Source organism: Emys orbicularis, chromosome 12, assembly GCF_028017835.1.
Source record: "Emys orbicularis isolate rEmyOrb1 chromosome 12, rEmyOrb1.hap1, whole genome shotgun sequence".
Taxonomy (NCBI): Eukaryota; Metazoa; Chordata; order Testudines; family Emydidae; genus Emys; species Emys orbicularis.
In genome coordinates, this window is record NC_088694.1 from 38,659,683 (window position 1) to 38,673,927 (window position 14,245).

At 62.4% G+C, this 14,245-nt stretch overlaps 1 protein-coding gene across 1 annotated transcript; it reads right to left on the minus strand.

The window, feature by feature from the left end:
• Nucleotides 1-2,546: 2,546 nt before the first annotated feature.
• Nucleotides 2,547-3,935, minus strand: LOC135886141 (zinc finger protein 501-like). The gene has a single exon (XM_065414011.1). It carries the CDS (start codon nt 3,933-3,935, stop codon nt 2,547-2,549), a length of 1,389 nt encoding a protein of 462 aa, XP_065270083.1.
• Nucleotides 3,936-14,245: the final 10,310 nt, after the last annotated feature.

Genomic DNA, 14,245 nt, shown 5'->3' on the forward strand with positions numbered 1-14,245 from the left:
CCTAGAGGCCCCCTGAACCCCTCCCTCACTACTCCCCTGCTCCCCCACACCCTTACACCCCAACCTCTCCCTGCACCCTTCCCCCACTGCACCCCCCTAGGGTTCCCCTCCCCGCACCTGGCAGCGGCGGCTCCCACCCGCCCACGCTCCAGGGAACGTTCCGGGTACCGAACTCTCGCGCAGCCCATCCTCATTTGCATATCGCTCATTTGCATTAGCCCCGTCCCCTGCCCTGGCCGGTCGCAGGCGTGGAGGAGCCGGAGCCCCGCCCCTAGCGGGTAGGCTAGCATGGTATTATGTGAGACACACACGGGGCTCGCCGCTCGGCGACACTAATTAGCGGGCGGAGCCGGTTCATTTGCATAGCGGTCGCGGTGCATGCTGGGAGTATGGGGGGGCGGGAGCCGGCCGCGCGTCCCCTAGATCCCCACTTCGCGTGAAGACGTGAAAGGGGTGCGATTTGCATACGCCGCGGCACATGCCGCGAATTGCATCGCCTGCTCACCGTCACTTCTATAGAACAGAGTGTCTGGGAGGCTTATATATCCCCTGGTTAAACATGTGCTACCTCTCCAAAAGTGAGCCAATTCCTATTCCCCCCCCAGCCATACAGGACTGTATGAGGGCTTGCAACCTCCCAATAGCCGATGAGCCTGAGAGGTTCTGCTCTCGCTCAGCCCTCCTGGGCTGTACAACCCTCTGCACAGCTGCCCTGTATGGGCCCTGCATCCTCCTTGCTTCCTGCTAGGAGCAGTACAGCCTGTATAGGCCTTGCATCCTCCTCACAGCCTGCCATAGGCCATATAGACCTGTATGGGCCCTGCAGCTGCCCCACAAAGCCATGCAAACCACCTGTCAGATGGGATAATCCCCCCCCGTTCCCATTCACCAGTCTGTGAATATGGCCCAGGGCCGCCCACCGACCAAGGAGGCCAACCCAAGATATTGACCTGCTGTTTGTCCCGTGCAACCGAACAAGGCAGGGCGCCCGGGGTGTGGACACTGTTCTTAGGGCTGTAGGGTGACACAGTCCGCATTGAGCCGCTGGCTACGTTTTCAGTGATTGACCTTGCGACCTTCACTTGTTCCCCCTTTGGATGTGACAGATATTTACAACAGGGCAATATAGCTTTGTAGGTTTGGATTGTTCTACCCCAGGTCATATATCCCAGTACAGACCAGGAGGTAATTCTATACAGACCCTTCCCCCAACCCCTTATATGGGTTCACAACCCAATTCAGAGCATTCTACTCCAAACCCTTTTGTATCTGACCTCCCTCCACACAGGCCATATAATCCCATATTGACCAGCACCCCTTTGTGGGCTCTTACAGAACAAAGCCATCTCACCCCTACAGACATATGCCAGGCCATATATCCCAATCCAATCTGGTCCATGCGATCAGGCATAGCTTTTTAACGAGGAGAGTAATTAACCACAGGAACAATGTCCCAAGGACCGGGTGGATTCGCTATCGCTGATGATTTCTAAATCTCGCTCAGATGTTTTAAGACCCGCTCCAGGAATTGTTTGGGACGGTTCTCTGGCCTGTGAGATACTAGGTCAGCCTAGAAGATCACAATGGTCCCTTCTGGCCTTGGAATCTATGAAGCCCCCTGCTTGGGCCGATGTAGTCCCATATGGACCACAGGGACTCCTAGCCCAGTTCAGATCACTGAAACCGTCCCCGAGATTCTGTATAGATGGCCCCAGTCTGGTTATTTATGCTCATCCAGACCAGGACTGGGGCTGTTTCGCTAATCCAGCCTATTTCAGGCTGGCCCAGAAAGCCCCTACAGACCACCCCCCCTCACACTGCCCCAGCTATGGACCCTTCTGCTACCCCCCCCCCCCCCGCAGATTATTTTCTTCCCCTCCCCCAAGATTTTCAGCTTGCCTCCTCTCACCTAGGCGCTACGGACCAGGGGAGAGCATTATGCTCACAGTGCATGCTGGGACAGGCTGGGCATGGCCCAGGTGTGGGTGGGACACCACCTACCATTGGGGAGGGTGGCTTCCCAGCGGGATGAGGGCCCCTGAGGAAATGGGGATCGTCTTGCAAAAGGGTACAAATGCTTTATTTCAAAACAGAAGCATCAGCCCCAGCTTTTTCCCTCCTCCCCACATGCAGCCTGCAGACCATCCTCATCCTCCTTCCAGCGGTAGCTGGGCCCTGAACTCCAGAGCCGGGAGCTGGCGAAGATCCCAGTGGCCAGCCCCTATCTGGTGGTGGAGCTAGCACCTGGCTCCCAGCATGGTCTGGCTGTAACAGCGCCCAGCGATGGAGGGGGCAGTTCCCCGGCAAATCACTCTCAAGGTGCAAACGCGGCCCTTGAGCTCCCAGCCTACTTTGTCTCGCTGCTGCTGCTGCAGCTGGGCCTCACGGATGGGCGAAGGGGCCATGCCAAGCGCTCTCCCTGTCAGGTCGTTGCCAGCCTTCCGCTCGCCCCGCCTCGTTGAGGGCCTTTTGGGGGTGCAGCGCCCGGCACGGGCTGAGGAGAGCACAGAACAGCATCCGAGCGGGGCTCTAAGGCCAGGGCAGGGCTATATAGTCCCCGTGGCTGTGGGCACAGTGCTAGGGCTCTCTGTCTCCAAGGCCCCCCAGCGGGCAGAGTCCCTGGCAGCCGGCGGGCAGAGCCCCTTGGCCCGGGAGTGGGTGCGCTGGTGCACCACCATGTTGGAGCGGCGATGGAAGCGTCGGCCGCACTGTGGGCAGGCAAAGGGGCGCTCGGCCGTATGGGTGCGCTGGTGACGGATAAGATTGGAGCTGCGGTGGAAGCGTCGGCCGCATTCGCCGCAGGCGTAGGGCTGCTCGCCTGTGTGGGTGCGCCGGTGAACGGTGAGGGCCGAGCTCTGGGCAAAGGCCTTGGGGCAGTCAGGGCAGCGGTACGGGCGCTCGCCGGTGTGGCTGCGCCGGTGGGTGGCCAGGTGGGAGCTTTGGGCGAAGGCCTTGGGGCAGTCGGGACAGCGGTAGGGCCGCTCGCCAGTGTGGGTGCGGCCGTGCACCACCATGTCAGAACGCTGGGCAAAGCTGCGCCCGCAGTCTCCGCAGCGGTAGGGCGACTCCTCCAGGTGGGCCCGCTGGTGGCGCCGGTGCACCGTGCTGTGGGCGAAGGCCAGGCCGCAGATGCCGCAGTGGTAGGGCCGCTCCCCGGTGTGGGAGCGCCAGTGGCGCAGCAGCTCCGAGCTGCCAGGAAAGCCCTTCCCACACTGGGCGCAGCGGTAAGGCCGATCAGGCTGGTGCGTGCGCCGGTGCTGCGCCAGGTTGGAGCCAGTGCTGAAGCCCTTGCCGCAGTCGGCGCAGCGGTAGGGCCGCTCCCCGGTGTGGGTGCGGCCATGCACAGCCAGGTCGGCGCGCCGGGCGAAGGCCTTGGGGCAGGCGGGGCAGGGGAAGGGGCGCTCACCGGTGTGGGCCCGCAGGTGCACTGCCAGGTTGGAGCGTTTGCCAAAGCGCCGGCCGCACTCGGGGCAGGGGTGGGGGCGCTCACCTGTGTGCACCCGCCGGTGCTTGGCCAGGCCCGAGCTCTGGGCGAAGGCACGGCCACACTCCTCACAGGTGTAGGGGCGCTCGCCTGAGTGCGAGCGCCGATGCACAATCAGCGTGGAGCTTTGCGAGAAGGCCTTGCCGCACACGCTGCACCCGTACCGCCGGGGGCGCACCGGGACAGCCTGTCCCCCGGCTCTTGTCTGCTCCTCCTCCCCCATGGCCTGGCCCCCATGGTCCCCCATCCTTCTGCCACCCAGATCTGAGAGCGTCCCCGTGTCTCCCTGCACCTCTTCCCACCACACATCCGGCCCCACATCTCCACTGGCCCGGTGCCCGCTGTCGCCATCCCCTTCCTGCTGGGGGGCACTGGCTCCACCCTGCTGCAGGCATCCTAGGGCCGCCAGCCCAGCCGGGGTCAACATCACAGGAGGGGTCCCCTGGGCCATCCTGCTCCACGTCCCGGCACCTGCGGGAGGAGAAACACCAGGGAGATGGACAGCGCCCCAGGCTGCCTGTTGCCACTCGGGGTGGGGTGGGGTGGGTTAAGTGGGGCAGTTGGCAGCCCGGACTCCTGGGTTCTATCCCAGCTCCAGGAGGAAAGCGAAGGGGAGGGGGGGTGTCTAGTGGTTTCGGGGGGGGGCCCGGACTCCTGGCTTCCGAGCCTAGCGCTGGGAGGGGAGTGGGGACTAGTATCTTGGGGGGGGGGGCGTTGGGGGCCTGGGAGCCTCCTAGGTTCTGTGCCCGGGGAAGGGTGGGGAGGAGAGGGGGGGTCTAGTGGCTGGGGGGGAGGGGGCTGGACTCCTGGGTTTCGAGCCCAGCAGCCGAAGCCGCCTCCGCCCCAACTCTGGCCCGGCCCAGCTCTTACCGCAGGGGGCGCCGCGCTCCGCCGGGACCCAGCTCGGATCCAGTGTTCCCGGGCCGGACTACCGCTCCCGGCATGCCCCGCGCGGGACTGCAGCTCCCAGCATGCCCCGCGGGGCCTCCCCGCTCCTGCGCAGGGAGAGGGGGAGGGTGTATGGCCCTGCGCCCCCAGCTCTCTCCGTGCACCCCAATCTCCTGCATCCCCCATCTCTGTACCCCCATCTCTCCCTATGTACCCCAACCCTGCACCCCAGCTCTGCCCCTTTGCCCCCAGCCCCTCTGTATCCCAGCCCTGCCAGTGCACCCTCAGCTGCTCTGCACCCCAACCCCTGCCAGTGCACCCCCAGCTCTCCCCATGCACCCTCAGACCCTGTATCCCCAGCTCCCCGTGCACCCCAATCCCCTGCACCCCCGTACCCCCAGCTCTGCCCCTGCACACCAGCCCCTCAGTATCGCAGCCCTGCCAGTGCACCCCAGCTCTCCCCAGGTACCCCCACACCTTGTACCCCAGATCTGCCCCTGCACCCCCAGCCCCTCTGTATCCCAGTCCTGCCAGGGCATCCAGCCCCTCTTCACCCCTAACTCTCTGTGCACCCCCAGACCCTGTACCCACAAATCTGCCCCTGGCTACACCCCAACCTACTTCACAGCTCTGCCCCTGCACGCCCAGCCACTCGGTATCCCAGCCCTGCAAGTGCACCCCAGCTCTCCTCATGCACCCCCCACCCCTGTATCCCCAGCTCTGCCACTGCACCCCAACACACACACCCCGCCTGCACTCCCCAAAGTATTTGGGGAAAAATCACCTTGTGAGTGGTTCCTGGGAGGGGAGGGGCATTGGGGGCAGGGGGTGGGAAACAGCAGGAGAGAGATTCGGGGCTGCAGCGAGGAGAGGGGGCTAAGGGGAGGGGAATAAACGGGGAAGGGTGGCAGGGGAGGGGAGAGAGGTTGGGGGTGGGACACTGGGGAGAACAGGAGCAGGGGCAACTGTCAGCCCCACATGCTCCCCACTCCTGTGCGTGCGCCCAGATCTGAGGGGCCCAGCCCCTAGGTGGGACAAAGCCCCTCTCCCTGCCTCCCACATGTGTGTGCTGGGATCCAGGGGGCCCCTTCACCCCTCTCTGCCCCCCCACCCCCGTGCCCTTTCCTCTCAGCCTGCCTGTCGAAGGGCCCTGAAGTCCCCGTGCTCGGCTGGGTTTTCGGGTAATTTACCATCCTAATCTCACCAACAACTGCTGCCACCCGCTAGCGTGGGGCTGCCCACCGCCTGGACTGCAGCCACATAACCCCCATTGCAACGGCCCACTCCAGGGGGCCAGAAGAAGGGTGGGGTGGGCAAGCTTTTGGTCCCTTCACCATGTTCCAGGACTCCTGGGGGCACGAAGGGGCTGGGAAAGGAGGGGAAGAGCTTTGTGCATCTCAGCCACTGCGGGGCTGGTGGAGGAGCACTGCACTACCTGTGTTCATGGGGAGTCACGGAATGAGGGCAGAGTTAAGGTGATGCAGGCATCCTTAACGGTGTGTTTCCTGCTGTGGCCAGGTTTCGTTTGACGTGCTTCAGCATTCTGCAAAGGGACGACCTGCTGCCAAGCGGCCTGAACTCCGTGTAGACCCGGATTACGGAGAGCTGGGTGTGTGTGCAGGGAGATGACGGCAGCGCAGGACAGTCACTACTCACAGTTCTTCCTGTTGTCCAAACCATACCCCTCTGGGCTGCGGTGAACAAAGGGTTAATGGCCAGCCTAGCCCACCCACGGCATGCTGGGAGGAGTAGCCCCCCAGCAGCAGGGATGCTGGGAGTGATAGTTCTTGGCCACTTCCCTATTAGGGTTAGGGCATGTCTTTCCAGGACACCCCTCTTCACATTGCAGGTTGGGGGTGGGATTTAGTAACAGCACAGGGGCTGGAAGGGAGATGCCAACTCTCCCAGCCCCCCACTCTAACCACTACACCCCACACCCCTCCCTGAGCCAGTATAGAACCCAGGACTCCTGGCGCCCAGCCCCCTGCTCTAACCACTAGACCCCACTCCCCTCCCAGAGCCGGGATAAAACCCAAGAGTCCTGACTCCCAGCACCCCCCCGTGTTCTAACCATTAGACCCCACTCCCCTCCCAGAGCTGAGATGGAACCCAGGAGTCTTGGTGCCCATCCTCAACTTCCATTGGATCCGAAAGCCTAGAGTGGATTTTGAAGGTGAGGTGCAGAGGAGTCTGGGACATGGGTTACGTAGGAGCAGGGCCGTGAGGGTGCCCATACCTGGGGGCAGGGAGAGTACCAGCCGTTCAGGGCATCCCCAGGTCACTGAGCCACCTAATTCCCTCCCCCACATAGGGATTGGCGCTGGGCGAGCCATGGGTGCAGGGGACTGGCGCCTCCTGCTAAACCAGCTTCCCTGAGACCAGAGCTGTGCCCCGGGCCGAATCCAGGACCCAAGGTGGCGCTGGGCCTGAGGGGTGCTGAGCCCGGGGACCGGGGCAGCCGGACTGAGCCCCAATCTGCCTCCCTGTGGGTTGAGCTGCGGGGGTCCCTGGAGGGAGGGGTCACTGGCTACCCAGCCAGATCGCTGCCTATGGGGCTGGGGTAGGTGCCAGCTCCGCTTCAGAGCAGCTTTCGAATCCCCATTGCCTTGGCGCATCTCCTGGGGACACTGGGTCTGGTGCATGAGCCCAATTGAGGCCATTTGCCCTGGCGGTGCCTGAGCTGCAGGCCCCCCAAACCAGCTTCTCTTACATTCCCAAGCTTTTCCCAGGGGCCACCATGGCATGGAGGTTGCAAGTTGAAACCTGCCCCTGGGCGGAGATCTGCCCGGGGCTCTTGGCGAAGATTTATTCCAGGGAGATGTAAGCTGCACCCAGCGAGCAGTTCAGACGGGGCTCAAAGACCTTTCGGGAAGCAAATGAAATGCCCCATGTGGCCGGGAGCGGGAGTTGAATTAGCGGGCAGAACCCAGCCAGACCATCTCTTCCAATTCCTGACCTGGGGAATCTCCATGTGGCGTTATGTGCAGCTGTTCCCCAGCTGCCCCAACCCAGAGCTAGCTGCATCTCAGTGCCAGGTGAGCCACCCCTGTGCAGTGTTATGTGCGGCTGTTCCCCAGCTGCCCCAACCCAGAGCTAGCTGCATCTCAGCATGGGGTGAACCACCCTCATGCAGGAAGCCCAGGTAAGGGGACAGCGCGGGGGACTCAGGGTGGCTTGGTGGGCTGTGATTCCTGCTCAGCGTAGCCCCTTTCCACACACGGTCTGCACCCTGCTCCTCCACCGTCCCAGACACAAGAAGCAGTGAGTTCCACAGGTCACACGGACTGATTTCCCCCTAACATCTACGGGCTCTCCTCTCCTGCATTAGAGTAATACCACATGAATCTCCGGCGTTGGCTGATGGCCTCTAAGGTCCACACATGATACCCGGAGGGGACAATGCTAGAGGGCTGCCCCAGATCCCAGTGACACCAATGGCCCTAAATTCTCCCTCTGAGCCTGGCTGATAGCCCCCTCCTTGGGTCCTGCCTGCTGGGTGTGGAGGGCGGTGGGTGTGGCGAATGTAGCCCAGGAGAGAGGATGGGGCACCTGCCTCTGAGATGCAGCCAGCTCTGGGGTGGGGCACCTGGGGAACAGCCACATATAACACTGCACAGGGATAGCTTGTCCGGCGCTGGGATGCGGAACAGCCGCATACAACACTGCAAAGAGATAGAATGACCCCCACCTCCCCCAGGTTGTGGGCAATAAATCCGGTCCAGCTCTGGCACATCCATCCACCTGCAACTGCCAAGCTGACTTCCCCGCATCTGACTGCCCCAGCTTCCTTCTCTGTCCCCCACCCCCAGGGCAACCCCCCCCCCAAACGCCCCCAGTACGCGCGGCTGGCCAGCTGCTGGTGCAAACCAGCATCACCCTGCTGGCTGCAATGCTGCACTGGCCACAGTCCACCACCTGGGCACCTGGCCCCATTGACTCCAGTGGAGTGACCCCATTGCAGGTAGGGCGTGACACCGGATTGACCCCAGGGTTCTGGGAGCAGAATCCAGCCCTGTCCCCACTGCTATTGGGAGTGACTCCAGATTGACCCTGGGTTGGGGGGAAGGGGGGGCGGAGATCCATCCACCTGCAACTGCCAAGCTGACTTCCCCCCATCTGACTGCCCCAGCTTCCTTCTCTGTCCCCCACCCCCAGGGCAACCCCCCCCCCAAACGCCCCCAGTACGCGCGGCTGGCCAGCTGCTGGTGCAAACCAGCATCACCCTGCTGGCTGCAATGCTGCACTGGCCACAGTCCACCACCTGGGCACCTGGCCCCATTGACTCCAGTGGAGTGACCCCATTGCAGGTAGGGCGTGACACCGGATTGACCCCAGGGTTCTGGGAGCAGAATCCAGCCCTGTCCCCACTGCTATTGGGAGTGACTCCAGATTGACCCTGGGTTGGGGGGAAGGGGGGGCGGAGATCAGCGTTCAGTTCCGAGCACAAGGAGATCTGGCTGGTGTTTGTGAGTCGCTCTGCTGACAGATTTCAGCTACACCCTTGGGCCCGTTGCCCAGGTTTGTTCTGGATGTGCCCAGCCCAGCGGGCAATCCCTCCACTTGGCTTCCCAGAGCCCCTGGCCTCTCCAGCTCCAACTCAGCTGTGTGGCTTCTCCTGGGGCCAAAGCCTCTCTGCCCCACCCATGAGCATGAAACTCACTGGCACTGGGGAGGAATGGAAAGTGAAACCCGGGCGGGGGAACCTTCACTCCCCAGCCGGGCGCCCAGGGAGGTTTCAATCTGCCCTGGCAGCTCCTCTGCCCAGCTGGGCCTGGGCCAAGGAGGTGTCGGAGGAGTGTGAGCCCGCAGAGGGGGCTGTGAGGGCAGAGGCTGGTGCAGCAGGTAGGTGGGAGCGCCTGGGATGGAGGGGGATTGGTGGCCATGGAGCAGTGGATCATCTGTCGGGGGCTGCTGGCACAGCCAAGGGCCAGACACAGCACTGGGGTTGGCACCAGCCACCCATTTCGAGCCCAGGGCAGGGGCGGCACTGGCTGGCCAGCACCCTGTGGAGGGGACATCTCTCCTCGTGCGCCCAGCCCCCCCCCGCTCTAACCACTAGACCCCACTCTCCTCCCAGAGCCAGGGATAGAACCCAGGAGTCCAGTCTGCTGGTGCCCACTCTAACCACCACCCGGCGCTGTCTCTAGCAGAGCTCCAAGACCAGGCGTGGGCCGTGAGCCGTTCCTGGCCCCTCTGCGCTGCTGCGGGCTGCGCTGTCGACCTGCTGGGCACTCCAGGCCACTATGGGACCCGTCTTGGCCGTCTGGGGACAACTCTCAAGCAAGCTTGGTGCGCCGGTGGCCCTCGGGGGCAGAACTGGGCGGTGCCTCCAGCCCCCCACCAGCGATGCCAAGGCAGGGGAGAGGGCCAAGCTGTGCCCTGAGGGGCCTGTGGCGAGGACAGAGCTGAGACCCACCCACCGGGGCCCACAGGGAGCTCCCTTGGGAGCCCGATGCACAGAGACCTTGTTCATTACACTGCCAGAGATGGACCTCTGGCAGCAGCTTTCGGGGGTCCTGGCACCCTCCCTCTGGCAGGTGATGGCCAGTGGGCACTGCCAGGGGGATGCTGGCACCCTGGCCCTCTCTGGCCCCCGGGAGGCAGCGCTGGCTGCCAAAGTGGCCATCAGTGAGCTGCTGATCCTGGTGGGCAGGGCAGTGCCCTCAGTGGGCCGGTTCTTCCGGCCGTGCCCAGGGCTCAGCCTATGCCTCGGGGAGGGAGACGGCGCCGGGATCCGGGCGGGTGCCGTGGTGAGGCTGGGTGGCAAGTCCGGCCCAGACAGCGGGGCCAGCGTGGTGACCCGGAGGGCGTTGAGCCGGCAAGGGGCTCCTCACGCCCGCCTGGAAGTCTGCTCCCCGCCGGGGGCCGGGGGACTGGCAGCCGGGGCGGTGCTGCTGACCCTGGAGGCCGCGGCCCGGATGCAGGTCACCTCTGTGGCCATCTGTGTGGACTCGGAAAGCGCGTGGCTGGTGGAGGCCGTGGCTGAGGCCATCGACACCTTCGCCCGGGGCTGCCCTGCCGCCCCCCTGAGCAGCATCTCCGTGGTGGCCGCTGATGGGGCCCTGGTGGCCACCTTCCATAGGGCATGTGCCAAGCGGTGGCCGCTTGGCAAGAACCCGCAGGAGCTGCTGGGGAATGTCCTCCGGGCCCAGGAGAGAGTCCGCACCCAGGTGGTCAGCGAGTCCCTCGCCAGCCAGAAAGTCAGTGCCTTGGTTAGAGTGGGGGCTGGGAGCCAGGACTCCTGGGTTCTCTCCCGGCTCTGGGAGGGGAGTGGGGTCTAGTGGCTAGAGCAGGGAGGGGGCTGGGAGCCAGGACTCCTGGGTTCTATCCCTGGCACCTTCTCTCCCAGCTGCTCTGTAAGAAGATGGTCTGTCTAGGGCTCACCTTGTTTGGAGCCCCCCGGGCCATTGTCCCCAGGCCCAGAGAGGGGAGCGGTGAGCCCCCAAGCGTCTGTTCATGCTCCTTGGCTCTGTGTTGGGGATAGACGGATGTGCTGGTGCTGCCGGTGGTGCTGGAGACGGATGGGCTGGAGTGGTGCCCTCAGGAGGTCCAGGCCCTGGCCGAGAGGGCGCTGGGAGCTGCAGGCCACAGCGGGGAGCTCCAACCGGGGAAGGTGCTGACGGTGCCAGGCACGGCCCTCCCGGATCTGCACTGCAAAGTGCTGTACCTTGTGCAGCTGGATGGCGAGGCACTGCAGCAGCAGGGGGCGCCAGAGGTAAAGGGGGGCCACCCCATACTCCACGGATCTCTGCTGTAGCCCCTGGATCCCCCCCTCCCTTTGCTACCCAGCTGTACTAGATGCCTGGGACAGGACGTAGCAAGGGGTTTAGGTGCCTAGACAGGCCTTAGCAAGTCTAAGGGCCAATGAGGCGCCACTCTGTCTTTAGGCTCCTAAACCCCTTGGTACAGCAATATCACTCTCTAGAGCGGGTCGGCAGTTCTCCACCCAGCGTTGTTCCAAACCAAACAGCATCCTGGAGAAATTGATGTATTTCAGTTTTTCATAGAAAAGCCCATAAACCATAAAGTTGTGGCAAACATTTTCCCTCCACCATATCTGGTTTGTTAGGGAAATTCAGAATCTTTTCATAGAATCATAGAATATCAGGGTTGGAAGGGACCTCAGGAGGTCATCTAGTCCAACCCCCTGCTCAAATCAGGAACAACCCCAACTAAATCATCCCAGCCAGGGCTTTGTCAAGCCGGGCCTTAAAAACCTCTAAGGATGGAGATTCCACCACTTCCCTAGGTAACCCATTCCAGTGCTTCACCACCCTCCTTTTCTCTAAGTCCTAGGAAAATCGGAAAGTCTTTCTTTCCCCAAAACGGATTCCCCCCCCCCCCCAAACTGAAAATTTTGACGAAAACTTGAACGTAAGAACACAAGAACGGCCATACTGGGTCAGACCAAAGGTCCATCTAGCCCAGTAGCTTGTCTTCCGACAGTGGCCAATGCCAGGTGCCTCAGAGGGAATGAACAGAACAGGAAATCATCAAGTGATCCATCCCCTGTCGCCCATTCCCAGCCCCTGACAAACAGAGGCTAGGGACACCATCCCTGAACATCCTGGTTAATAGCCATTGTTTTACCATTTTGTTTTAACATCAGCAGGTTTTGTAAACTGAACATTTGTGCTGTGCCCCCAGAGGCGTCACTGAAAAGCAGCCGGTTTGCTGGAAGCAGTTTCTGAAAACTAATTTTTCCCCGCCAAAAATGAAACTTTTTACTGAAGCCGTTGCCATGGGCAGTTTCTGAAAAGCAAAAATATGTCTTGAAAACCAAAAGAACTTGCTTGTGGGCTCCCTGTTTCCCTGGCATCCATAGAGACTTCCAGGAAAAAGGTGTTAGGTCATCCTTGAAGCTAAGATAGCAGCGAATCCTAAATACCTTGTGTTTCGTAGCCTCTGTCGCCGGCTAGGTACCGCGTAACGGACAGACATCACCCGTCTGTCTCCTCTCTCCTCGAGTTCCCACTTCCAGAACTGGAGGCCTCGCTGAAGGAATATCGGCTTACTTCTCTGATTGATAGATAGATAGATAGAATCTTCCTACATATTCCCATAATCTATTCCCCCGTTGTTCTCGGTCCCTGCAGGTCATGCGCCAGATGGTGCGAAGCTGCCTCTGTTCTGTGGATGGCGCGTTCCTGGAGTCCGTGTCCTTCCCGCTGCTGGGGGCTGGTCAGACCCTGCTGGCCATGCTGGAGGAAATCAGCTGCTTCCTGGAGCACCAGCCCAACACCTGGATGAAACTGGTGGAAATCGTCTGCCCGCTGGGGCTGCCGGCTCCTTGCCCGGTAAATGGGGCAGGTCACCTGGGGGAGGGGTGGGAGGCAGGACTCCTGGGTTCCATCCCTGGCCTTGGAGGGGGGGAATTGGGGTCTAATGGTTAGAGCTCGGGGGTGGGGACAGGCTGGGAGTCAGGACTCCTGGGTTCTATCCCCGGCTCTGGGAGGGGCGTGTCTCATAAATAAACTGACCCCTTTCTTGCCCTCCCTGGCAGGTGACTGAAGATCCCAGCACCCCAGCTGGTAAGAGCCCGTGACTCTCCCGGGTGCGCTGAGCGTGATACCGGTGACCCCTTGCCGTTACTTGCGTTCCAGGGCCTGTGGACCCACCACAGTGGCTAGGTTTGGGGCTCGCACCTGGGGCCTCTGTGCTCAGCGGGTTGCAGCAGCGTCTCTCCCCTTGGCCTCTCCGGCACAGGCCCCGCTCCCCAGTGCTTCTCAGAAATGGGACCCCCAGGAGCAGTGCCGACCCCCACGAGTCTCTCCAGCCATGGGGCACTGGGGGTTACAGTCAGGGATCTGTGACAGTTGATGGGCCCCCAACTCCAGTACTCTTGATTTACAGCCAGACTCACAGTAATACGCATGGCCCTGCCTCAGTTTCCCCACCGCCCGGGAGCATTCTCTGGGCCGGAGGTCAGAGCCTGCCCTCCTGGGCTGGTCCTGGAGCGCCAATCTGATGGCTCCTTGTGCCTCGCCCCTGTCAGGCCCAGCAGCGACACCTGCTGCTGGGGACCCCCCCCACTCGCAGCCCCCCTGGCCTCCCACCACCCCAGGCAGAAGGCAGCTGGGTGGGTGCCGTGCCCCAGCACCAGCTGTGTGACTCAGGCTGGGAGCCGTCAAAGGCAGCAGCTGCCAACCTCTTGCTTGGGTTCCCGGGGGATGGGCGTGTCCCCAGTTCCCCAAATCACCAGGGCCAGCCATATTGAAATGCTGCATCGCCACCAGAGCCCTGACTGCTAGGGGGAGAGCGCCCCCTGCTGAAGTCCTGCTCTCTGTCGCACAGCGCCCCCTAGTGTTGCAATGGGGCCAGCACTGACTGTTGGGGGAGAGCGCCATCTGCTGAGCCCCCCAGCGCCATTTGAGGTATCTCAGAAGGACTCAAGGGTATCTAACCCCTCCATGTAGCTTGACCCCCCCCATTGTACAATCCACGGCAGTCGGGTGCCCGAACCCCCAGGGCCAGGCCCCTCCCGGCTCTCTGACTCACCGGCGGGTCCCAGCCGTTCTCCTCTCTCCCCGCAGAGGCCGTGGGGTTCTGCTGGCCAGAACACCCCCTCTTCCTTCGCTATGTGGACGAGAGCCCGGCCGTGCGGCGAGAGTTCAAGGGACGCCTGGAGGAGGCCGGCTACGGGTTACAGGCCTGTCCCCACTGGGGAATCCTGACCTTCCTGACAGTGGCCAGCCCTGAGGAGCCGCGCAGCTGGGAAGCGCCATTTCGCTCAGTGCGCCAGCGTTACGTGGTGCATCACGAGGGCCGGGAGGACCTGCTGGAGGCCCTGGCTGACGAGCCATCCCTGGTGGAGGAGTTCGGGTCCATCCGGGTCTATGATGGGGAGGGCTTTGTCGGCTTGGCAGGGGAGAT